The sequence below is a fragment of the Anthonomus grandis genome, chromosome 9 (genome assembly GCF_022605725.1).
Source record: "Anthonomus grandis grandis chromosome 9, icAntGran1.3, whole genome shotgun sequence".
NCBI lineage: Eukaryota > Metazoa > Arthropoda > Insecta > Coleoptera > Curculionidae > Anthonomus > Anthonomus grandis.
Window position 1 is genome coordinate 20899076 of NC_065554.1, and position 26286 is coordinate 20925361.

Genomic DNA, 26286 nt, shown 5'->3' on the forward strand with positions numbered 1-26286 from the left:
AATATTCTTTTGACTTACTTCTACAGGTTTCAGGTATCTATGCTGATCCATTGGCACCAACAGCCCCTGCAATCGCCCATACCTCGTTTGCACGATCCTGGTACTAATTTTGGCGTTTTTCATAAAACTGTTCTCGCCACCCACTCCGATTAGCACCCCCAGCACTAGCATTATGCTACGACACCCCCCGATACCCATTTTATCCTTAAGTTGGAAACATAATTTTTCAAAAGTTTTTCTTTAAAATTTAACCAGTGATGCACTTTTAAAACTATTAGGGCGCGATTGCGGCGCTGCTTTGTGCGACTTCCATTAGCTGAGCTGATTTCTGAAACAAAAGCGAGATGCCGTTAATGGTCGTATAAGTGACAAATGAATAGTCATTTATTATATAGGGTACGTTTCTCCTAGCGAATGATAGTTTTTACGTGAAAAGTTTAATTAATTAAGTTGGAGCTATTGCTGTCAATAAAATAGCTTTTTGTTTAACTAATTTAAGCCTTTTTAAGACTAGGCGGTAAGTTTTAGTTTCTTCTATATTTTAGAATAAATTATAAAAAAAGATCGTATCCATTTAAGTTATGCCTAGATTGTAATAAAAATAAAATTTTTAAGTAAGCTAATATCAATGTCTACTTAAATAATAAAAACCTTCGATCATAAAGTCTGATGATACTCCTTTAGAGGTAAGGCAAGTGTATCTGTATTTATTTTATATTAGCCCGATTTAATGGAAATGGTAAAATGGCAACAAAAAAAAACAATTTCAGACGTTTTCGGTTCGGGGTTCCCTTAAAGCTTTCATTAGGGTCGTTCCCCCAACAAAACAGTTTACTCCACTTTAGCTGGGGATCCCGGTGGACACATATCTTAGGATTAAATTACAAAAGTTTAGGCCGGAATCCCAAACGGTTACAATCCCTCCAAATTGTTTACAAATTCTTTTAGGGGCGTTGCTCATTTGCCTAGATTTTATTTATTTAAAAGCAGTAGTAACTTATATAAGACAAAGTTTTACTTCATATCTTAACTTGGGTGAGACGTAAATTCCAACCTTATTTCGATAAAGGGGAATTTTCCTAATATTGCCCAAGACATTTGAAAAGCCTTTGCGATTTGGAAAAATGATTTATATCCTTCAATATTGGAGGATATGAAGGGACGGAGAACGAAACGTAGAGAAAACGGCAGAAAAACTAAAACTTTGGATTGTATCTCTATGGATTAATCATAGGGGTGTGGAGAAAATATCTTATTTACAGTATATGACAATCAATGAGAATAATTAGCTATAGTGTAGAAGTAAAACTTAATTTTGTTTCGTATTTAATAAAAACTTAAAACGATTTTCCTTTGAGGTGATTTTCTGATAAAATTGAAATTTCAGAAATTTTAAAGTTAAGTTAAAACAATTTTCTTTTAAAAAAGTTTTTTTAATATGAGCCCATCATGTTTCCATGAAATTTAAGACTCATTTCTTAAGAATTACAAATTAAAAAATTGTAGACTCTCTGGTTTAATAACTATATTTTCTCTTTGAAATTCTACAAAAGAACAAAAAAAATTGTAAAGTAAATTATATATCATTCTAGTAGTATTAAACGTTATTTACTTATTAAAATTGGTGAAAAAATGATGATCCGCGAAATTTTAATAACAGATTGTAAAGGTTCATCCACCAGGTATAAATAAAATAATTGTAATGATTTATCTAAATATTAGCATTTATAAATTGACTTAGTAACTTTGATTAATTGTAAAGTAAAACGAATAAAAATAGGTATAATATTTATTATATCTAACGGTAAGCTTTTGTCAGTAATTAATTACTAAAATTATTCTAATATATATAAATACAATAATTAATTTAAAGTAAGCAACCATTCAGCCGTTAATTGATAAAATGAAACTCATTTTATCGATTGTAGTTAAACATACTTAATTAAAACAACTATTATAATTTATATTAGGCCTGGTAAGTTAAAAATTAAACCTGTGAAAAAATATATTTTAAACCAGTAAGCATTAAAATATTTTTAAAAAATTTTTGAAACTCCTTGATTACAACAATCGAGACTCGCATCTTCGCTACAAAAAATATTTCATAAGTAAAGTGTACAGAGTTTCTCCTGTACTACAGGCATCATCAGATCAATGAGCATTTATTGTAGTTTTTTTTTAAATATATTCGAGATTATGCTTTGATTTAATGATGTCTAAATAGGAAGAATAGGTAACTTGTAAATATATATATTTTTTAGTGAATATTTTTATTTTTGAAATAAATTAATTGGAAAAATCTTGAAAGTATGGTAAGTGCCCGTAGTTTATTTGTTTCTAGAATATTTTTTTGTAGGATTCAAATATTTGATATTATATAAATATATTATTATATATTTACAATTCTAGATGCAAATTTAAATATAATTACCCACGCCGACAATATTATTAAAAAGTTGTCGAAAAAATTTGGACTTATAGCTAGGATTGGTAAGCATTTATTCATACATACAACATCTATTCTAATCGATATTATTGTTTAACGTACCACCAACATAAAATAAGACAATTTAAAATGATTCAAAATAGAGTTATTGAGAATTATTCTCAAGTGTAATTTCTATACTCCTGTCTCATTTATGTCAGGCTTATAAGAGAGGTATTCTGTGACCCAAAGAATAATGTCTAATGTGCTAATTTTTAAAAAATGTTTTTTACTTGCGTATATCTGTGATAAAATAACAATATTGCGAAATATTTACTAGAAACCGTACAAATTTTGTCTATAATAGATGTAACACTAATTAAATATTGAACTCTGTTCTTTGCAGAGAATTAATTGAATTTATTAGGTTACCAGCTAATATTAAGGACTTATAGGATATATTTATTTAATTTTTGGTTTCAATTTTGTTTTTAAGGTAAAGGTCCTTAAATGTCTCCTATTTTTTGAAATTTATTTATATCTGTTTTGTTGTTTAAATTTTAGATTTTAATTTAATTTTACATGTATTTTATTTATTGATTTTTATTTTTTTACAATTTTAGCTCATTCTTTATTTCAATTACTTTTATTTTTTATATCATAGATTTAGTATTTAGTTTCTGTTTCATTTTTAATTCTTGATGTACGTATGCGTATTGTGTTCTATTATTTTGTTTTTTTATTATTTTTAATTTATCATAAGTTATGTTTACTTTCTTAATCTTTTTCCGTAATTAACTATTTTATTGTAATAACTTATTTAGCTTGTGCTAGATATAGTACATTATTATAATTTCGAATACAACCAAAAGTTAGTAATTATAATTAAGTGCCTTAGTGACCACTAGATACAAATCATAAAGATTGCAAACAAAAAATAAATGATACTCCATATTTTAAATAAAATAGCATCGAATAGCAAAAAATCAATAATTTAAAATGACTCATTTTCATTTACAACAAACAATAAAAAATTAAGTAAAAATTTCTAAGAAATTGTTGATAAAAAAAAATTTACAGATGTAAATACAGATTAAAAAAAATATGAAGAGTTATAAACTCGCCTCTAAATAAAAGTCTGCAAAAGTGAACAAAAAGTTTTTCTCAAAGGTGGATGGAAAACTTAGCTTCTAAACTACCAAGGTGTAGTATCAGTCGATCAAATGAGATATTGTTTAATAAGGTTTTTAGATAGAAACCAGCCTCTTTAGAGTCGTTGGTTTAATAACATTGATCCTGATATATTCAGAGCATGTATAAAGGAGGTAAAATGTAAGTTATGCAAGTTGGTAAGTCAGTCAGTAGAAGTTGCAAAAGTCCCTTAAAGTATCAAGGTTGCAAAAGTCTTACCATTATTTACATCTAGGAATAGCACGGACTTCAATAATTACTGCACAATATTAGCCTTGCCAATAATGTCAATGGTTTTAGAAAGATTCATTAATGATCGACTGGTGGGTTACATATAAAGGAAAAATCAATTTTTTTGCTATAGTGTTAATATGGCTTTTGCAGGTCGAATGACACTAACTCAGCAACTGTGGATCTTGTGACAAAAATACAAATGAAGGTAGATGAAAAGCAAAAGTGTGCATTAATGGACTTAACTTGTGTGAGGTGTTTGACATTATATTATATAAAATATATCTAAAGAAATTGGATTTTTTTAGTGTACAAAGCTCATATTTAGATTGGTTTAAGAGTTACTTAAAGGAACGGCAACAGTTTGCGTGCGTCAACAGTTTGGACAAAGATAGGGGAAATATACTATTAATATACAAAATATACTAAATATACAACTATTCCGCGACATAGAAAAGGACTTTTTAAAAGAAGTTTTCCATATAATCTCGCCAATACTGTTAACTCAATAAACATTTCAACATTTGCCTTATCCTGTGCTATCTTTAAAAAGTAAGTAAAAAAAAATTATAAAAATCAATATACAAATATTTTTTTCTCATTCGCAATATATATTTATCCCGGCATTAATACTTTTCCTCCCCTTTCCCGTTCCTTATTATTTAATGCATTTAATATGTGTATATGTGCTTGCTTCATGCTGCTTGCATTTTTAACTTATGTCATCTGATATTTTTATAAGTTTTTTTTTCACTTTAAAGCATCATTCTTACATTTTGTTATATTTGTTAATAGGTATTTACTTGGACCTAAACAGTTTCTGGCAGTGCCTGAAGGCTGCATTGATATCGCCTTTTATTTTTTATGTTCTATTAATATTTTCCGTACATTTTATTGTAAATCTGTCAATAAAAATAATAAAAATATATTAATTCCAACAAACCTTTTTGTGAGAGGATCTATTAAGCTCTATGCAGAAGACAATCATATAAACAAAATCTTAAATTACATTTGTCATGCTAAATCATTTTTAGGTTATCCAACTAAACTTTTGTATACAAATTAACTTTGAACCCAAAGAATTCTCTTCTTTGATGTCGATGACATTAAAAAAAGACTGCTGATGGTTGTTGGTTGATTATCAGTTCTTAGAAACGTATCATCCATTTTTCTCTAAGACCAAACGAAAACAAAACAAAGGAAAGAACACAAAGTCACGGTCTCATCAAATCCATATAATTTTTTAAAAGCTACACGTGTTTCGCTCCTATCGGAGCATTTTCAGGCCTAGACCTACACAGATCACATTAAAACTCAATGTTGTAACGTGATCTGTGTGGGTCTAGGCCGTGACTTTGTGTTCTTACTTTCGTTTTGTTGTCAGTTCTTGCCTCCTTTAAAGTAGAAACTTATTTGTAAAATTTTAAACCATTTCATTCAAATGGCAAATTATTTAAATGCAGAAATGACAATATGCATTTTGTTTATGGTCTTGCTAACGGAAATTCATTATACGCATCTAGAATGTATGCTGAAATGTATCCTCAACGAATGGCACCTCATCATACATTAAATGCACGCCTTGTATGAACAAGGTAGTAATATGTATAGGTTCTTTGGGCTTCTAATAGATAAGCAAATAAACTGGAGTGAGTGGTTTGATAGTGTTAGAAAAAAGATAGCTGCTCCAGCTGGTATTCTTGATAGAATGTCTCATACAGTTCTCAAATAGCTAAATGCTTTTTTTTTAAATAAATTTATCTTTTCTGCTATATCAAGATAGGTTAATAGGTTTGCAAAAATCTAAAATGCTTAGAAAAATATTGTTAACATCAATCGATTGGTCATAGTAGATAACTCAAAACTACCAAACTTTATTGAAATAGGATTCAACATGGTCACGTATTGACGAAGTTTTTTAAAAACCTAGTTTATAGATTTAGCCCGATAATTTGAAAACCCCCTTATAGATATCGTGGATCTTAATATCGAATCTTATTGGGCTTGGAACAGCACAACTTTTTCTATATTTAACCTAGGCTATATCTCTTACCGTTTACAAAATCTCCATGTATATCATTTTATCTGGGATATTTTCCCTGTTTATTTTCTACTTTAATACAGCTTCGCTATCTAAAAGTAAATTGCATAAAATTTTTATTATCTTGAGTTTTTGTTATATACAATTTTTGGTAAGACTAACAGTGTAGCCAGCGTATCAAATTTAAAAAGTTTTTGAGTTTCCCAAAAAACTACAAATGGAAAATATACATACTTCATATTTATAATGGCTGGATTGGATACTAAACTAAAAAACTTGATTCCTTCCGAAATTAGGTAAGCGAAAAGAGTTTTATTAGGCTGAACTTTTACTGTTTTACTGTTAATCAAATTCCCACAGGACCTTAGAAGTTTTATTCCTATTCTAAAAGTAAGTTTTTTTGGTTAAACACAAGGGAATATCCGCTCAAAAAAAAAGTGGCAACAAACGTGCTTCGAAACAACAACCAATTATACCGCTGGAAAACATGAAAAATCGGAAAATTAACGAGCGCTCATGAAAAGCAATGAAACAATTCATTTTTGGGCACGCAAAACACGGCCGGCTCTCGTCCAAAATTTTATCGTTCGCTACATGCCCGGGCCTCGGATTGATAAATAGATGCTGAATTATCAGGGAGAGAAAAACGGTGCCGGTCATTTTTACTAATTACAAACAAATGTCGGCCTAGTAATGCCATTTATTAATGCGACTGTGACGGGCCTAGTTTAAAAGCCACTGGCCATTTAATGTATATTGTTGCATTTTGTTGTATTAATTGGGATATTTGTTATTTTTACACTCGTTTTTACTCGGGATTTATATTATGTCATCCAGAGTTGTAACTAAATACTTTTAGGCACCCAACTGTTATATTTTATCCAGATATGATCAGAGATTTTCAATCATTATTAAAAAAAAAATTCTGTTTATTTAGTGGTTATCGAAATCGACTTTATTATTTAACGGCAAATTGTTTTTTCAGCATGTTTATATATACATACTGTGCTTTTCAGTCTCGCAAAAATAATGTAGTTCGTGCGAATTTCTGTTGACATAATGCAGATTTTTGTTTGCTGTTAATATGAATTGTTATCGCGCTTTAATAAATGATAACAGGACAGCTAGTTTTTTTGATTTTTTCGAGAAATGCAGAATTTTGGTTTGTAAAAAAATGCTGCTTGGAGCAAAAATTAATTAAAATAAATTAAAATAAAAATAAAAATTAATAACTTAGCCACTTAGAATTTCATACGATTGTCGTATTAAAAAAGCTAAATTAGAAAAAATTCATTCTAATGAGACCAGAAACGTGGGTATATATTTTTATAGAAAATATATACCCACATTTTATAGAGACCTTAGTAAGTATTATTATGGTGAAAAAGAATAAAATAAATTGTACTTTTCGCTTATGCCAAAGTATGCAAGAATATTAATATAAATAGCTGCAAAGGTAAATGCTACAGTTGTTGGGTTTATTTTTTTAAAAGTCATTGTGTCGTTTAATGTACATACATAATATGGCACAGTCGATATTATTTTGGTCTAAAAGCAACTTCAGTTTCAAAAAAACCTTCTGGGAGTGTTTTAACACTGGTAGCGCAATCCAAAAGAACCAGCAACTTCAAGAAATCACGGGAAGGAGAATTTACTGTAACCATTTGCTTTTTTGGAATTTATAAAAGAGGTAATTTCTTTGGTGCCAATCTTTCGAAACAAATAGAAAATAGTCATTGGCTCAAAATGTAAAAAACTATATTTGGTTATTCTTTTAAGTAGAAATATATGAAAAAGTCATGAATTTAACATTTTAATCCATTTATACCTATAAAAAGATTTAATGTTGTTTTTTGTTATAGTTGTTGGCAATAATTGTTTATCCTGTGTGCCCATAACTTTATTTTTTACATAATACCAAATGAAGAAAACACAGAACACCCTTGGAAAAAATTCAAAATGGAGTCAACATTATATGATATAATTCCTAGGATAATTATAATCAATGCAATTATAGAAAAAGTACTTTATTCTTTAGGAGATTTCACTGGCAGAAGAATGGCTCTTGGTTAAACGAATGTCAACTTCCGTTTTTCTGATTTTTTCGAAGAAAGAAGAATATTTAATTTAAGTGTTAATAATTCTCTCGATAAACATCTTTACTCATCGTCTTTTATAAATAAGATCCGAGCAAGTGGTATAAGAGTTTTTTACGTCAAAATCCTTTTTTTACTTAAATACAGCCATTAGAAAAAGCAACATTGGCAAGTGCTAACGTGCGTGAAAATGATACAGGAGAATGATTTCCAAAAATCGATTAATATATTGAAGAACACCGATTAAGTATTTTAAAAGATCCAAAAAGACTCATCGAGAATCGAACCAGGTACCAGAAAGTTCGAAGCATAGGTGTGAAACTTATGTCTACACATAATGACAATTAGGCCTACATTAAGGATTACGAATTAGGTCCAGATTAAAGAACATAGAATCTATCTATGTTAAACACCTAATTAAGTAATTTAGTATTAATATAGGTCTAGATAGTCCAAAAGCTTTATACCTATACTTCGAATCTTGGTTCACCGAGTTCGGTTCTCAGTGAGTCTATGTTAATGCGTTCCACTTTAATTTTAATTTTAATATTTATAACCTTTTGTTCATTTATGCATTGTGAATGTTGTAAAATGGCTTTTAAAGGTTTATTTAAATTTTATTTTGTTTAGACTAATATTTTTGATTTCAGGCCTGATGATCCTCTAGCTAGAACGAAACATTTATTATACGTTGTAAAACTGTGACTGTATGTTTTCTTTATTTTCGTTAATAGTAGCATATTTCAAATATAAGAATTACAATGATTAAACCTAAATTTATTAAATATATATATTAATTAAATTTTATTTGCTTGCTGTAAGCCAAATTATTAGGAAAAAATCTGTTTTGAGCTCGGTACCTTTAAAACACAGCTTAGGAAAATAATATAAAATTAGGAAAATGTTGTCTTTCAAATAGTTTTTACATGCGGTTCTAAACGAAAAGTATTTTTATAGTTTACTAAGCTATTTTGGAAAAATGGATATTTAATATTATTGATTTTATATATTGACATAAAAAAATATTATACAAGATACCAGATAAAATGTTCGATAATCTATAAGGTAGTAATAGCTATTTACATACAAAGTACTACTACTAAGTATTGATTAATATTTTTGCTTAATTTTTTTTCTTAATATATATCAAAGATAACTATTTTATACGATAGATTTATATATTTTGTACATATTTCGATTTCTATTAGATCAACTTCAGAACCATATATCGCAGATTGTCTTCCTTAATAATAATTGATAAATCATAATAAAGTACAAAGATTTTCTTGGTATAGAGTTTTTAAATTTTTTTTTACCATTTATCTTGTGAGATGAATTTGGATTAATAATCAAAATTATTTACATTTGTCAGAGTATTTATTATTTGCTTGCAATGTTTTCTTAAAAAAAGAAAAAGGCTCATTCTTTAATTTACAAATAGCATTATGTAGTGCCTAAAAAGTGCCAATGAAAATGTGTTTTTTGGTGTTTCTTAAAGTAAAGTAAGCAGAAAGGAGATCGTTATTGTCAAACTTTTATTCTGATTTAATCTAAGCTATATCTTTTACAAGTACTAAAAATCCTTGATTTTCATGCATAAGATTCTTATTCTCGGTAGCCTGCATATAAAAAGATTCGCCTAACAGGTTATATCATTTCGAAGCTATAATATTCGTAAGACTCTATATACTTACCTTAAAGAATATGTTTAAGAAATATGTTAAAGAATATGTTAAGTCTAATAGAAAACTAACAGATCTGTAATTATAGTATTCATATGATTGACAGTTTCAAGGAAATAATAAACTGCAATTATTTAAAAAAAAATCTATATTGTTCTGTCGAACTTAAAATTAGATTGTAGATTTAACCACCGAATTGTTGACTTTAATTCATTAAATTGGCTTAATTGTAATGACAATATTAATTACCTCCTCAAAGAAAATAAGACATCAAAAATAAGAATAATTACAGTTCGGAGAGGATTGAGGAAAATATATATCTTGGACAGATATCCAATACAAAAAATTAAACTACTGAAATGACTAGCACGGTTCGATTTGATCAGAAAGCATTTGACATATAAGGAAACTTGGACATCTAGGAAAAATTCTAAATATCCAAGGAACTATGGAGAGAACAATACTGAGAATGCTAGCCAAATAAGATGGGCTAATTAACTTAAGCATTGGTAAGAAATTGGAATGGCATATGTTCACGTAAGCTATATACAATAATTATATTTCAGGGAATAGTTGCATCATTATAGACATTGATATGGAAAGCGAATACTTAAGAGCATTTTTTTTGTTGGCTATTTGAAAACAACTACCTTAACCAGACTTATCTCCTCCTTGCTTCTGTAGAATAATGATTTTTTAAATTTATTAATAAAAACTTGTCTGGCTTTATTATTCTTTTAATTTTTAACCAACATTTTTTAAAAAAGACCGATCCTTTTCTAATAATACATGGTAAATGAAATATTTAGACTTTAAGGAAATATGATCTTGAAAAATACTAAAAACAAGTATTCCAATATTTCACTTATATAATTACTTTTGTTCTTCTTTATTCCTATATTCATTTAACCATATCATATTCAAGTTCATATGCTGTATAATCTTATCAAGTTCTTGTGGCAAAATCATGCTCCCCGCAAAATTATTTTAACCTTCATCAGTAAACTTCTCTGAAACTCAAAACAAACAAAGATAGAAGGAGCCAGCAGCCAACCCTTCAAGTTTTGCCAAGCAGCAAATATTAAAGAAATTTCAAACAGTATATATCAAATTACGGGCCATACATCAAGGCCGGAGAACGCTCCGGACCACATGTAAGTGGATCTCAAATTCAGATATTAGGTTTCCAACGCTTGTTAGTATGATAAAATGGATACTTTGGGTGTAATAACCCGGCTCCGGCTAAGCCAGATCCATAAATCTTGCCTTATATGCGTGTTTTGCTTGCCGGAATTGCCCTCAGATAATTGTCGGGGAACGATCGTTAACATTTTTAATTAGAACCTGAGATGGGCTCGCGGCCGTTGATTCTAAACATGACTGCCCTTTTATTATATTTTATATCGCAGACATAATGCGGATGCATGAGCTTACTTTTTATGCCTTTTTTTTTGTGGTTCATTATAAATTGTATGCTCTATTTAGGAGGAAAAGTGTAAAATTCTTCACAATATTATCTTAAAAACAGAAATAAATTGAATGAATTCTATATTTCATCTGATATGGCGGGTCTGTCTAGCATTACTTTTTTCAATAGCTCTAATATACATTTTATTAAGTTCTCATCCCCTCTAATTAAATTCCAACTGATAATAAATAATTAATTTTAAATTGGCGTTTACTAAAGAGCAAGACTTCTTTCTAGAAGAATCTATAAATAGTCTTCAGCCTATGTAGCAGGCCAGGGCACAAGACCTTTGGTCAAAAGGTTTCTCTTTCACAAAACTAGAGACTAAAATTAATTGAGTCCTGTCCTTTGGCATACTATATTTACAAACAGGTTAAAGAAACTAATAAAGCTAAAACAATACCAACTTCTTAAAATACTAGTTCTATGAGAGCTTCTTAAACTACTTTTTTCTCTTAAAAATTAACTTCACTTAATTTATAGGTATACTGCCTAAGTACTTAAAAGCATTTCTTTTCTCACTTTTACAATCTTAATAAAGCCAAAGGCTTGTATTAAAAAAATTATAATGTATTTCTCGTAAATATTGAGATCGAGATCGAAATTTTAAGTTTTTTTTTGAAAATTTTGTTTCCAAATCGCTTTATATATTAATGCTTTTGTATCAGAAATTTAGATTAATAATTTTAGATCAACGAAATATGAAACAGGCGTTTGTTGAATAAAATCAGTCCTTTAAGCGCTTTTAGTCCCTTGCCTAAATTTATATGACGTTTATATCATTGTCCTAATATTAAATATAAATATTATATACAAAGCATCTAAAAAGACGCAAAGAAAAAGCGAAAATTATACAAAACGCTTTTTTACCAAACCAAGATTTTTCCTAATTTTCACATAATATTATCTTGCAGTTAATAATATGGCATTTATAGATATAACGAAAAATTTAAAATTTTGTTTTGTGAGGTGCTCTTCTGAACATGGTGCAATACACGGACCAATATTTAACATTACTTTCTTCCAACATCTCTTATATCTTTGCTGTATTAAATTATACTTTAATTGTCTTTCGACTTGACCATAACTATTATATGTTTCAATTACCACTTAGGACTAATAAATTCTCTATGTCAAAAAATTATTAAAGCTTATTTTATGTAAATGATCTGCCTTATGGTGACTGATGGAAGAAAGCTAATAAATAACAATATTACCTTTTAATTTGGGAAAGAATCTGTAAATAGCCTTTAATTTAGACAAATTTAGACACTTAATATAGCCAAATATTCAAAATACAAGGTTTTTTCTTTTTCACAAGACAAAGAACTAAAATTAACGAGTGAAGTTCCTTTATACGCAACTTCTACAATCAGGTTAAAGAAACTATTAAAGCTAAAACTATAAGAACTTAACACACTACTAGTTTTTTTAAAAGCTGATGCCACTTTGGTTCCATTGAAATTAACATTACTCAATTTTTAGGTATATTGCCTAAGTTCCTAAGTAATTTACGATCATAGTTTTTTCGCCTTGATAAGCCCAATCAAACCAAATATTTGTTTTAGAAAAACTGAACTAGAACTCTAATAAACTTTGACACCTAGGTCAACATTTTCCAATTATTCCATATTTTTTTTTTAAATTCTCTTTCCAAATCGATTTATATATTCATGATTTTGTATCAGAAAATTGTATTGATCGTTATAGACCAACGATTTTGAAACAGGCGTTTGTCAATTAAAATCAGTTTTATTAGCCCTTTTAGTATTGTACTTAAATTTATAGGATCTTGATTTTATATATGATATTGTCTCATAAAATCCATGATCTTGTACTTAGTCCTAATGCCAAATATAAAAAAGTATACATTAGATATAATAGAATTGAAAATTTTGTTTTGTGAAATAATTTCCTGAATATGGTAAAACAGTTGCTTATATACACCGACTAATTCTCATTGGACATTACTTTGAGTTGAACTCTAATTGCATTCCAACTTAATAATAGCTATTTAATGTTTAAATTGGTATTAGCGATTTTTGTATTTTGTAATTCAAGAAATTCTTGACGCTTTTTTATTTAAATAATATGCCTTATAATAGAATCTACTGAAGAAAGTATGTTACTAAACAGCAAGACTACTTTTAACTTAATTTAGCCTTTAATCTGATTGAAATTCAAATTTAAACTTTTTATAAAGTCATTTATTGAAAATACTTTAAATATAAAATATTTTTCTTTTTTATAGACTAGCAGCTAAAATTAGTAAGTTTTGGCCTTTTTTAAGCAATTTTTACATTTAGTTTAAAGAAATTATTAAATTTAACACCATAAGAGCTTTATGCACTACTTGTTCTTTAAAGACTTCTTAAGCCATTTTGTTCTGTATGATTAACATTATTCATTTTGTAGGCATACTTCCTAAGTTCTTATTTATTTTTACATTAACAAATTTGTAAAAGCTAAATATGAAAATTTATATTGTTATAGGAGTCCAAATTTTCCAACTCATCGACAAAATAGGTATTTTTTTTTAAGAATTCGCTTTCCAAATCTATTTATACATTCCTGCTTGTATCAGAAAGTTGTATCAGAAGGTGTTAGATCAACGAAATTTAAAACAAGCGTTTGGTAATCAAAATAAGCCCTTTCAGTCAGATGCCGAAATTGACATGACTGTCTAATTTTAACATATTATCATGTCGCAAAATATTAAAAAAAATTTTCGTGAGGTACTCTTTAGAACATGGTACAACACAACCCAATTATGACTTTTTCACAAACAAAATTCGTTTCTCTTTTCTTAAAAATCTATAGTTCGAAAACAACCTTTCTTACTAGAAACTGAAATATAAAAAAATATTTCTAGTGCAGAATAAGCAGTAACATATTTATATAGCTTTGGGTATGCAATGTAAGATAAGAGTATTTAATCTTTTGTAATGAGTCAAAAATTGATGCATATTGCGGTTTTCTTGATGTATATCTAAACACAGTTCTAATTTAAACTAAGGCTAATTTAAAGTCAAATTTAAAAAACGAATTTAAAAACTATTATCAGTCTTTATACAGAAAGGTTATAAACCAAATTAATTGATTGACTAAACAACTAAAATTTTCTTATATATTCAGATTTTTCTTCTTTTTAAGAAAAGAAAGCAAATTCTTGCATATTACGACCCAAACATTTCGACATTTTCCCACCAGGTTCAAAGATATACCCTAACAGTAGTCAAAGTTAAGATCCTAACATATTTCTATAGCGATTGTCGGTATTGCTTCGTTTTTACGTGAATCGGCTTTAATAAATTTTGCAATAAAGCTTTCTGTGCAAAGAACAAAAGGAATCACCTACGCCCAAGCACCTTGCTAGTCTTTTATAACAAAAGACGAAGCGCTAAAAAGGAGACTCGATTCTCACTCAAATAAAAATACCCAGGCTCTATTGAACGGCGAACATCGTCTCTCAAGAAAATTCAATGCCGCATATCGTCTAAACGCTAGAAATGCAAATATAGCCCTCGTTAAAGTATTTGCAGCCAGATATTTCTGCTGCAGCTATTCTCATACGCGATTGCCGGCTTCTGGATGCATGTACGGGCGTAGCTTGACGCCATTTTGGACTTTCTTGTTTCGTTCTATTTTTAACCCATCTCGAGTGTACGGGTAACGTTATTTGACTTTTGATATTTTAAGAGCAGAAGATTGATTGAAAACTAATTATGGTTTTAAATTTCCTTATCATTATCATATATATCATATATTTATATATATTTATATATATATATATATATATATATATATATATATATATATATATATATATATATATATATATATATATATATATATATATAAATATATGATTTATGTATCATAAAAAGCAATATCATAGGTTAAGTGAAGAAAAAGAAATTTGCAAAAAATTAGATTTATTAAAAAAATATAATGTCAAGTTGGTTAAGATAGTGTTAATAGAATAAATTACAAACGACACTACAAAAAAAGTTTTTAAATATAACGAACTATTTATGATTAATTTCTTGTAGCATAACTGTAATACTGTCTGACCTTTTCTGGTAGTAGAATATTTTTTTCTAAATAATTCCATTATATGAAAGAGGTTATTCTTTTTTTAGACAATAAAAATCATTGTTTCTTCTTTCAGGCAATTTAAGGGCATATTAGGAGGACTGAGTATTTTGAGTTTAGTTATGCCGTCTTGTTCTTCTGTCATTTTAAGTTCATCATTCTAAAAACTTGTTCTACGTAATTTACCCTTGTAGCAATGAGCTTCAAGTCGTCTGATATAAGTATATCATCGATAGTAACAATATTTTCTAAAAACACTTCTATTATTTTAGCAATTTTTAACTATCTAACATAAACATAAAAATTGGTTGAAAGTGTCTGCGAGTTCATCTAATCTTCAGCAATAAGCATAAGGTGTTTTATGTCGATACCATATATATTATGTAGCTACTGATAGGTCCAATATTATTCCATTATTCAGCCTATTCACAGATAAGATATCCACAGAGAGAAACTTTATCGTTTAGGTTTCACACAGCGAGTAATTACCGGCATACCTTAAAGGCTGCGTAAGCTTGACCCAATACAAAATCCAGGCTATCAGAAAAGGATGTTAGAGTAACAAATCAGGATTTATATAGTTTAGTTAAGGGCAGACATTAAGAGCAGAAAAGAGCACTCCAGAATTATACTAACAAGAAAGTATGGAAAGATTAAATATCTCTTAGGAAAAAAATAAACAATTGCCTGTAACCTTACAAAATGTAGAGGAACTAAATATATTTTTTACCAGCATAAATAATTATATTGAAAATAGCTCAGATGAAGTGTTATTGATTAGGTTCTTTAAAGAAAATAAAATTATTTGAAATAAATTTCAGTTTAAGTTAATAACAAAGTTAATACATATTTTATTATGCTATGTTGCCCTAACATTCTTGATCCACTTACCCATATTATAAACGTCGCTTTCAATCGTCTAAAAATAATGTTTTTCATTCGGTATGTGTCTAATTAAGCTCGAAAAACATCATTTTATTTCCAACCTTTTTTAATTTTCAGATTGAGATAGGGATATATAAATGAGAATTCAATATTTTCACCTATTTTCTACATCATCGTTTTATTTTTTAAATAGTATTTGTATCGGGTGATAATTATGTTTTTCTCTCTTAATATATCTAACTAAACTGAAAAAACATTTTTTTATTCCCATCCTTTTCTAATTTTTAGATCGAAAGGGGGATATAAAAATAAGAGATCGATTTTTTTACCTTTTTTCTATGTCATGGTTTTATTTTCTAAGTAGTACTTGGATCGTCTGGAAACAGTGTATTTCTCCGGTAATGTGTCTAATTAAACTCGAAAAATATCAATTATTTCCCAATTTCTTCTAATTTTTAGATTGAAAAGGGATATATAATGATTTTTCCACAAATTTTCTATATCACCGTTTTATTTTTAAAATAGAATTTGGATCGAATGGAAATAGTGTTTTCTCTTGTAATGTGTCAAATTAAACTCGAAAAACATTATTTCATTCCCATCTTTTTGTAATTTTTAGATTAAGAGAGGGATATATAAATGAGAATTAGATTTTCCATCTATTTTCTTTATCAACGTTTTGTTTTCTAAGTAGTGTCTGAATAGGCTGGAAATAGTATTTTTCACTCGTAAGATATCTAATTAAACAAACTAATATATATAATTAGATACATTACGGGAACTGTAACTAAATTTCCCTAAAAAAATTATTTTAATTTTTAACCTAAAGATTATACCTCTTCTTTTAATCTATAAAGAGTTTAATCTATATTTCATAATAGACTTTTGCATTTTATACTATTTTCTTACCTTTTTAAGTGTACCTTTTAACCCTTTAAGAAATTTTTGAGTATGATTTTAGTATCAAGATTTATGTAACTTATCAATCATTAACAATATATTTATATTATTTCCGGGACCTTAAAAACATTTTTTTTGTTTTAGCCTATAGAAAGTATTTTTTAGTATTTTTAAACATGTCAAGCCATTAAAAAAATATGTGTAAAAAAATAACAAATTCATTGTTAGGAGATATTTGTAAACATAGCCTATCAATTATTTTTATTTACATATAAAGTTTAGGCAATCACGCTAAACGCTTTGTCCATATCATCTTTCGTGGGTGAAGCCCTATTATTTTTTTTCTGTAAATCTAATTACTTCCTGTCTCCCTTTAAAATTACGGCTCAAAATAAAATAAACCTTATACAAAACAACGTTTGAAATAATTGGGGTAAAAGTATATAACAAAGTCAATTAAAAACTTCGGGGATAAAGCCGTGGCAGCCATTTTGAAACGCGGATGCTTTTATTTTTACGTTACTGTGTGTTCGGTTTTCATCGGATTAAATTAAACAAACTTTTTTCTGTTTTCGTCAATACGTTCAGTAAAAAAATGTTTTTGGGCTAAGCTAATTTTTAATTTAAGGGGTTAAGGGATTTAAATTCGATTTAGTTACTATTATGCGGCAAGGGTGAGGTTTTGGAAAAAAAAAACTCTTGGAATTCGAGAGCAATAAACGAACGTTCGAAATTAGTAACATTTAAAAAATAAAATTGGCACACCAATTAACTTAAAATGAATTTTTTCAGAAGTCCTTTAAACTCTAATAAAATTATCACAGCTTTTGACGTTTGTATGTTAAGTTTTTACTTAGGATTATACTTATGCCTTCTTATGCCTCTATTTACAATTATACTTACAAATATAAAGTATATTGCATATATTAAATTTTTGGGTTGATTGACTATACCTGTTGACTGAAAAAAAAGTCTGCATAGTATGATAATTATGTACATTGTGATGGTGGACTAATCAAAACAAAATAAGGCTGATATTTCATATACAGCTTGAAAAAATGCTTGTACCGGTTGATATTTATTTTGAAAGAGAAAGATTTTGTACATATTACCAGGCTCCCTCGCGGGGGTAAGCCCTAACCCCAAAATCTTAAATGGGATTAGGAGTAAAATAATGCCTTATTTTAAAGTTCATTAAATTCTTTTTTAAACGGGTCTTTTTTAAATTATATGCAGCCATTTTTTTAAGAAAATTAGGAAAAAATAATATTTTAAAAATAATTTCTTTTTATTAAACGATTTGTTGCTTCTTGAAAAAATGTTAAAATCCGTTAATTTTTTTATTGAAGAAGTCTTTTGTGCCTTATTTTAAAAGTAAATTCGCCCCTCCACTGAACTTCATGCCTTTAATTAAAATGGAGCTTAACTTTATGTGATACTTTAATTTAATGGAAATCAAATTCTTTTTCAACAGGTCTAACAACAAGATAAAGAAATATTTTTTTATATTTCTCATTAGATTTATCACCGAAGATATATACATCTTTTCAATAGATTTTATCGCGACGTTCAATTGCCAATATAAGAAAGTTAGCAATCTACTTTTTGAATTTTTTATATTCTGTTAAATTAATTATTTTTGTAATAGTGAGTTTTTAAACAAAGTTACCAATTTTATCTACAAAATTTACTGTTGCTGCATCAAGGTAGTTTAAGTTTAAGACTTCCTGCCATTTCTCAATTTTTATTAGGTTTTTCAATATTTGAGAATTAAAAAGTTTCTGTTTTAGGAATTTACTTTTTCCATCTGTGATATCACTTTGCAAAATAATAATCCCTTTTAGGGGTAACAAAACCCCTAAATAACTAGTCATCAGTTCTATCAGTTGATTATCCTTATTAAAATAATCATCATAGTAGTCTTCTAGAAATAAGTGTCCATCGGTAGAAGGGTCTACACAATCTATCAAACTACGTAAGTAACTTTTGATTTACTGAAATGTAGATTAATAGCTGATGCATTTTTGTATTTTTTTATGTACCAAATCAAATTTAAGATTCTAATAATATTTGCTTTGGGTGACGTTTATTTAAGTGACATTAACATAGCATGATCACCTTAATTTAATCACCGAATTTAATTCTAATTATTTACTGTTTTTGTAGGCTTATAGCTTTAGAGCGAATGAAGATTGGCCAACTACTTTTTTATTTAGAATATAATTATATGGAACATAATGATGAACGAACAATTGAATTGTAAAATATAAACTTTATCAGCGCATTCTTTATTTAGAATAAGCCTTAATTTTTTTTAAAACAATATATCGAGAAAGGCTTTGTTTTTGAAATACAGGGTATTAAAGTTTTAAGAAAAAAAATTATTTTTTGTCATTTTTCGCCATAGATTTTTTTGTTACTTGAAATATTTTTAGGAAATTTAATACACGACTTTGAAGTTACAAAAGGCATTTTTTAACTTTCAATATTTACAGAGGATTTACAAAAATTATTTCTAAAATCCTCATTTAGTTTAATAAGGATTATATTTTCTGCTTTTTTTTCGTACGATGTTAATTGTTGATATACATGACTGGTAAATCTAACCAAAACATGGCTAGTTTACAAAACAGGATTAAAAATGATTGAACTCGAAATATTCCGATCAAAAATCTAATATAAGCGAATTATAATTCAGTAATTCAGAGCTCGAATTATAGTAATTTTCCTTCACATCTTTCAATATACAATATGAGTGTATCTATTATACTGAACTAGTCAACGAAGGTCATGCGTCCGGTTTATTGCGTTGCCTATGAATTTCTGTTACATGAATAAGTGCCTTATAATTATTATTAAAGAAAATGGTGATTATAATAATTGATGAAAATATTTTAATTTTTATCTAACTTCTTTGTCGTTTTATGTATATACGACACTGCTTATCATTTGAAAGATCTTAAAGGATAGATCTAAGGCGCTATTAAGAACCGTTTTGCAGGCCAAGGGCGGAATTTATATTTTCATCTTATTCACTAAAAATAATTTCACTTTCCTCACTCTCTTCTACTAATAAAGCATTAAATATGTAATAACAATCGTTGTACTAATTTCAGTATCATACGAGATAACCTAAATAAACTAGGTGTGAAAAAATGGTAAGAATGTTCTTTAGAAGTCATCGAGCTACAAGAGAATTAAGGTTTTTAAGTAAAAAAATAAAAATCATGTATCATGTCTCAATAAACTCAAGCTGCTTATATCTAGTCCAGATATGAAGATGTAAAACCAAGATGAAGCTCAATAAATTCGTCAGGGTCCTTATTTAAACTTCTGGTTTATTACCTCCAATGAACAGAATTCATTCATTAATTAGTCATCTTTTTAAAGCAAACTTTAAGTTTCCTAGGTTGCCTCTCAGAACGTCAGACATGGTATTCGGTAAGGAAATTGTTCATTTTACTCAGATAAAAATAATAAAAGCTGACAAGTTTTATTCATTAGCAGTTCCAAGTTCCTTAAGCCTTTGACAACTCTAAGTAAGGCTCTAGAAATTCATGTTTATGTCAGTGCCTCTAATAGACATATAAGACATATTTCTTTTAATAAATCAGTCGCCTTATTGAGAACAAACCCTGAGCTTCCTATATTGCCTCTTAGAATATCATTTATACAATTTACTTTAAGAAGTTTGAATATTCTGCTAGGAAATTCGTAACAGCATTACGTGAAGGATCAGATTAATTAACACCTTTGCACCTAGTCGACAGACCTGTAACCAAGTTGACTCATAAATATTTTCAAGTTGTTCGGCTTCTCATAACTCTGGGTGAGATCTTTTTCAGTTCCAGTATTCCACCATGAGCCTTTTATAAGATTAATTACTTTTTGGTTCTAAGAGTACTTAACCTTTAATTTTCTTTTCCCTCGAAATGATACGGAAGGCCTGTAAACAAAGCTAAAGTTTTCAATATAACCAAGATATCAAGGAATTCTTCACAATTTAGCTGGTTTCAGTAAAATGCTGCTTATGTATGGATATTCAATTTTTTTTTGAAATTTGGCTTTGATGCACTCTTCTAATGGATGGAATTCAATAATGAATCAGTTGTTTTAGTAGTAAATTATGAGTTTATGTCTCGGGATCATAGATATGCTGCAGCACATCTTTAGTAATATTTTTTCTTTAGGTAGTGAAAATCTTCTGCAAGAAAACTGTTTATTTCGATGTAAACTAACATAGAACCTGCATAAGATTTTTTTTACTCAAAAGCCTACTTCGTATAAGAGAAAAGCAGTAAACCAGATTTGGTTTAAACTAAATAAGGATTTTAAAAATAATTTTTGTCAAAAAAAAAAACAGTGGGGTAGTATTTTTCTTAAGAATATTAAATTAAGAATCATTTACAGACACCACTGAATAATTTTTTTTTAATATTTTAGATCAGAAACTGAATTTGCTAGTCCAAAAGCCTGTACCAGATTTTATAAAAACATCTTAAATATTACAATAGTTATGATTAAAGAACTTTTTTATTGATAACAATCGGCACTCCGTTAATTTGTAAGTAATTAAATTTCTGATTTTAAATATAAGTTCCAAGCAGTTGTTTTGCATTACTTGTATGCTATAAAACTTATTCCGTATTAGAACGAAATATAAGAATAATTGTATTTTTGACCACCGTTTTAAATTGTTTAAAAGATATTTTTTTAATTGTATGTTTTTACGTAAGAAAACTTCAAAAAAATTAAATAGAGTTCAAAACGTGAGCTAGAAATGAATGGCTTCCTTTTGTATTTAATCAATATACTTACAGTTACTTTTACTCTCTATAATGACTGTAACTGTTTATTTAAGAGTTTTTACAAAACCAATCATATGAGTATTTTTTTTGTAAAAAAAACTTTATAATATATGCAAGTATTAAAAATCGTCCATTACCATCAAACCTAAAATCAAAAATTACTCTGCGGGATATTTTATGCCAAAACACCAATAATACTATGTTTTGTTAAAAGGGGAAACATTAAACTTCTTTATCAGACCGTCATTTACCCAATACCAATGTGATCTGAGTAGTAAAAATTTTATGTCAAAATATTCCGGTACATTTCCTCTGTGTAGTTTTGCTATTGCATAGGAAACAATTCTTCGTTTATGCGGTTTCGAAACGGCGAATATTAGGCGATAACTGTACAACGAACGGCCGTTTGCGAACAGAATTCCGATCGCAATAACACACCGAAATGGCGTAGGCTAGTATAATGACGTAGCTTAAATTTCAGATATGACTTTAGAATGACGTTCGTTTTTAAAATGTTTTAATGGATGTAAAGCCATTTTAACTAGTTATATTTTAAAAGCTCTTTTGCACTTTTACTCCTTCATAACACCACTATTCTCATATAATGAGAACAGGCTACAAGTTTTCATTGCTAATAAGTTCATCAGCTCTTCACTGAGTTTCCTCAAGTGTGTTTCTCGAGAGCAATATTTAACATTTTAATCTAAGATTTAATAAAGGTGCTCGAGTTTTCGCGCCAAAGAGACCACCTACCCAGTAAGATAAAGAGTTTCGCATCTTCTTACGAAACGTCGTTCTTGTAAAGCTTATGGATAATAAAGTATAGCTGAGTGTTCAAGCTTTATTAAGGTAAAACAAGGCAGGTTTATAATGCTATTTTTTCATTTCTTTCTTTTCCTGACTCATGATATGCCAGTTTTGAGCAAGCAGCAACTTTCAATATATAGGTTTCGAAAGAGCCTTTTTTATATTATGTCTGTTAAATTTTATAATAATATAGAAAATTGAATATTAAGTTTAAGGTCATTTACTTTTTAAAATAAAGTATAAAATAATTTGCTCGCTGACTTTTTTGATTCCTTTTGTTATAAAATAGTAAATATATTGGATGTGACTCTTTAATTCAAACTGAATTTTAAATATTTATGAAGGAACCTGTCATCTTTTTCCAGATGTGGATCAAAATATGTCGGTTCTAAAAGTTGTAAACACTACGGCAATTCCATTTGTAGTGCTCAATACAACGAAATTTTGTGGTGCCTGGGAGTTGAAGAAAGGTTTGACAGTGATATTTTTGATGACCTCGCAAGTAATTTTAGAAAACAATCCTGTTGCATCGATAACAATTGAAACCACCGTAGTCTCCATGTGCCCTAATATCAATTGGCAAGTCCTTTTATTTAAATGCTGCTTCTTTTTGAACGATGTTTTTTATCATTTTATTTTGAATAGTTATGTCTCGTTTATTTTTATTATTACTTGATCTTTTTGGGCTTTAGAATAAATTAGATCTTTAAAATTTGCTCGTTGTTACAACGGTATTGTGGCGATCCATACACATTTTTGTTACTAGAATAGGGCATCCTAATACTATTTTGTGCATAATTTTAATGGACACGATATTGATTTTTTTTTCAAAAAAAGTCTATGCCAAGAAAATTATATTGATTTCTGACATTTTTATTTTTGAATTTGGTTCAAATATATAGAAGATTATATTGACTGCCTAGAAAATATTAAAGAATGGTACCATAAATCTATAGAGTACAATGAGGAAGGCCTGGATATATTAAAAGGAAATGAAAATAGTTCCGAAGGTTTTGAAGAGATACAAATTTAACTTCATTTCTTTGGAATTAAAACTACTGACTTCAATCTCAAGGACGGAATTAAATTTTATTTAGAAATTAGAAATGCCTTTAAGCATCAAGGGGAAATTTAGATTGAATCAGAATATCTGAAATAAACTTAAAAATGAATTGATCAAGTCGTTGCATTTAAGGCAAAGTCTACATTTAGAGTCGATACCGGTTTTCAAAACTCTAGCCTATATGTAGTTAGCTCGTATGGCTTGCTCTTGACATGCTACTATCAATGTCTCTGTTTCTCTTTTTAAATTTGCATAAGTAAGCCAGTTTCATCATTGTTCTGTATTACTGATGTATTTTTTTTCTTTTTTATCTGGTTTATTTCTTTAAACGACTTTTTCCGATTTATTGGTGATACTCTCAGCAGGCTCTTAAACTTCATTCTTTAATCTTTTTTATCTATCTATATACTATCCTAATATCTTTGCTTTTTAGTTTCAGATCTTGCTGTCTTAAATAGAAATAGTGTTGCTGGTCCCTGTGCTTTCTAGCCCTCTTTCGGCACTTTTTCTTGGTAGATAAAATCCATCAATGTCAGCTCTATAGGGAATAAGCGTATTATTAAGTAATTTTTTGTTTGTCTCTCAAGTTTTCTTATTTCAAATTATGTTTATTTATGAATGCTAAAGCTATATTGAATGGTGGGTATAGCAACTAATATAATATCTGACTTTTTATTTTTGGCATTTAGGTGGGTTTTTAGGATTTTTTTGCAGTACTGTTTAAAATGTATTTTTTACTATCTTGTGTTGGATTCCGTCATTTTTATTAATACCGAGATATGTACAGAACTTCTTGTTCCAATGATTTATTGGTGGTTTCTTTATTTTGTTTATTTTATTTCTTTATATACGTTATTCAAGTGGATTTTTTTGCATGTTTGACAAAATCGCTTTATCTCAATATTTATTGCTTGATATTTTATTGGCTCTCTTTAGGATAGAATCTCCCAGTTCTGAAGCTTTTAGTTGTTTCCTTTTCTATATAAATTGTAAATAAAAACATTACGAAATCCACCGTAAAGTTAACGAAACATAAATAATACAACATTTTCATTAGAGATAAAATCTGATTTCCTAAATTTCAATGACTGATCGGCTTTAAATTCCATTTATAAATGAGTAGATTGATCTAAACTTGGTTATAAGTCTATGGACCTCAGTATCTCCTGGTTTAAGTATGGTATTTCAGGGTTTGTGTAAGCAGGGTTGCCATACCTGAACTAGACCTGTCCCTGTCGGGACTATAGAGTGTCTATCCACTAGCATATTGAAACTTTTAAAATTAAGTAAATAAATAATTTATGTAAAGAAAAAAAAACAAATAAGAAAGAGATATGGAAAAAAGAAAGGACTTAGTAGCTCTCAAACTGCCAATCCATCTGTAAAAACAAATTAATCTTTAGTTTTAAAACGACATTAAGATTGAACTTTTAATTTAAAGTTGAAAGCGACCATATCCGATTATCGAAAAAATACTCTTGAATCAACACACTCGTTTACATGCGATAAGTTTTTCTCGCACCTATTCACGTTTCAAGGGCGTCGAACGGCGGCGCCCCTAATTTATCAAAGTCCACCCTTTTGAGCGTCGCGACGCCTAAATTTCAGGGACGCGTCGAAAGATCGAATTTTTCTGCCGCCACGATTTGTTTGTCGCTGTAATCCATTTGGTAGACACGGTTTAGCATTCTTAAGGAAATTTGTTTTTCACTTTACAAGAAATTTTCAAGGAAACCGTTTATTGTCAACTATTTATACAGGCTGATCGATCCAGTCGTATATGGAAAACTAGACATAGAATTTTTCGGAAAATTGTTGCCTATATTAACCGACATTGCTCTATGAATTTTAAATACAAGATATCCAAGACAAAATACTTCTTAAAAAATAAATTGTTTAGCCGAAACGGCCAAACACGTCAAAATTAATATTAAAGGGAATTTATTGTCATTTGTATTCTCCACATAGTTCTGCTTTTATTTTGTCTATTTATTCTCAAGAAATGTGAATAAATGTGGATCAAAAAATAAACCTTATTTTTTTCGGTATACCCGAAAAATAAAAAAACTCAAACTTTGAAGGCCGATATATCGGCTTCTGTGGGAGCTTTTGGAAAAATTCTAACGGTTTTGTCTTAACTTCGTCGTTCTGAATTCAACGAGACTGTCCGCAAGGTCGTAGCTTTTACGATAGCCGAGATACAATATTTTTGATGCCCATTTTTGGCCTCAAAAACGAGGTCGAAAAAATACTCGATTTCTTAGTTCTGCTCACATTCCCTTATAACCCGGTATTTTCGTGATTTACTTGATGAGAACAATCCGCTGGTAAAACTAGTTCGAATTCGAAAAAAAAATGTTTTTCTTCAAAAAATCCAAACGGAGGGGTATACCCGAAAAATAAAAAAACCCAAATTTTGAAGGCCGATATCTCGGCTTCTATGGGAGCTATCGGAAAAATTCTAACGGTCTTGTCTTAGCTTCGTCGTTCTGAATCCAACGAGACTATCCGCAAGGTCATAGATTTTACGATAGCCGAGAAATGGCATTTTTGATGCCCATTTTTGGCCTCAAAAACGAGGTCGAAAAAATACT

At 28.7% G+C, this 26286-nt stretch overlaps 1 protein-coding gene across 1 annotated transcript in view; it reads right to left on the reverse strand.

The window, feature by feature from the left end:
• The window catches only part of LOC126740559 (neuroligin-4, Y-linked-like), a 326504-nt gene that overhangs the window by 188999 nt on the left and 111219 nt on the right, over positions 1–26286 (reverse strand). Inside the window, exon 2 of the mRNA XM_050446644.1 lies at positions 19–328. Coding sequence (XP_050302601.1) covers positions 19–198 — 180 coding nt within the window. The 5' untranslated portion in view covers positions 199–328. The remainder of the gene's footprint in view (positions 1–18; positions 329–26286) is intronic.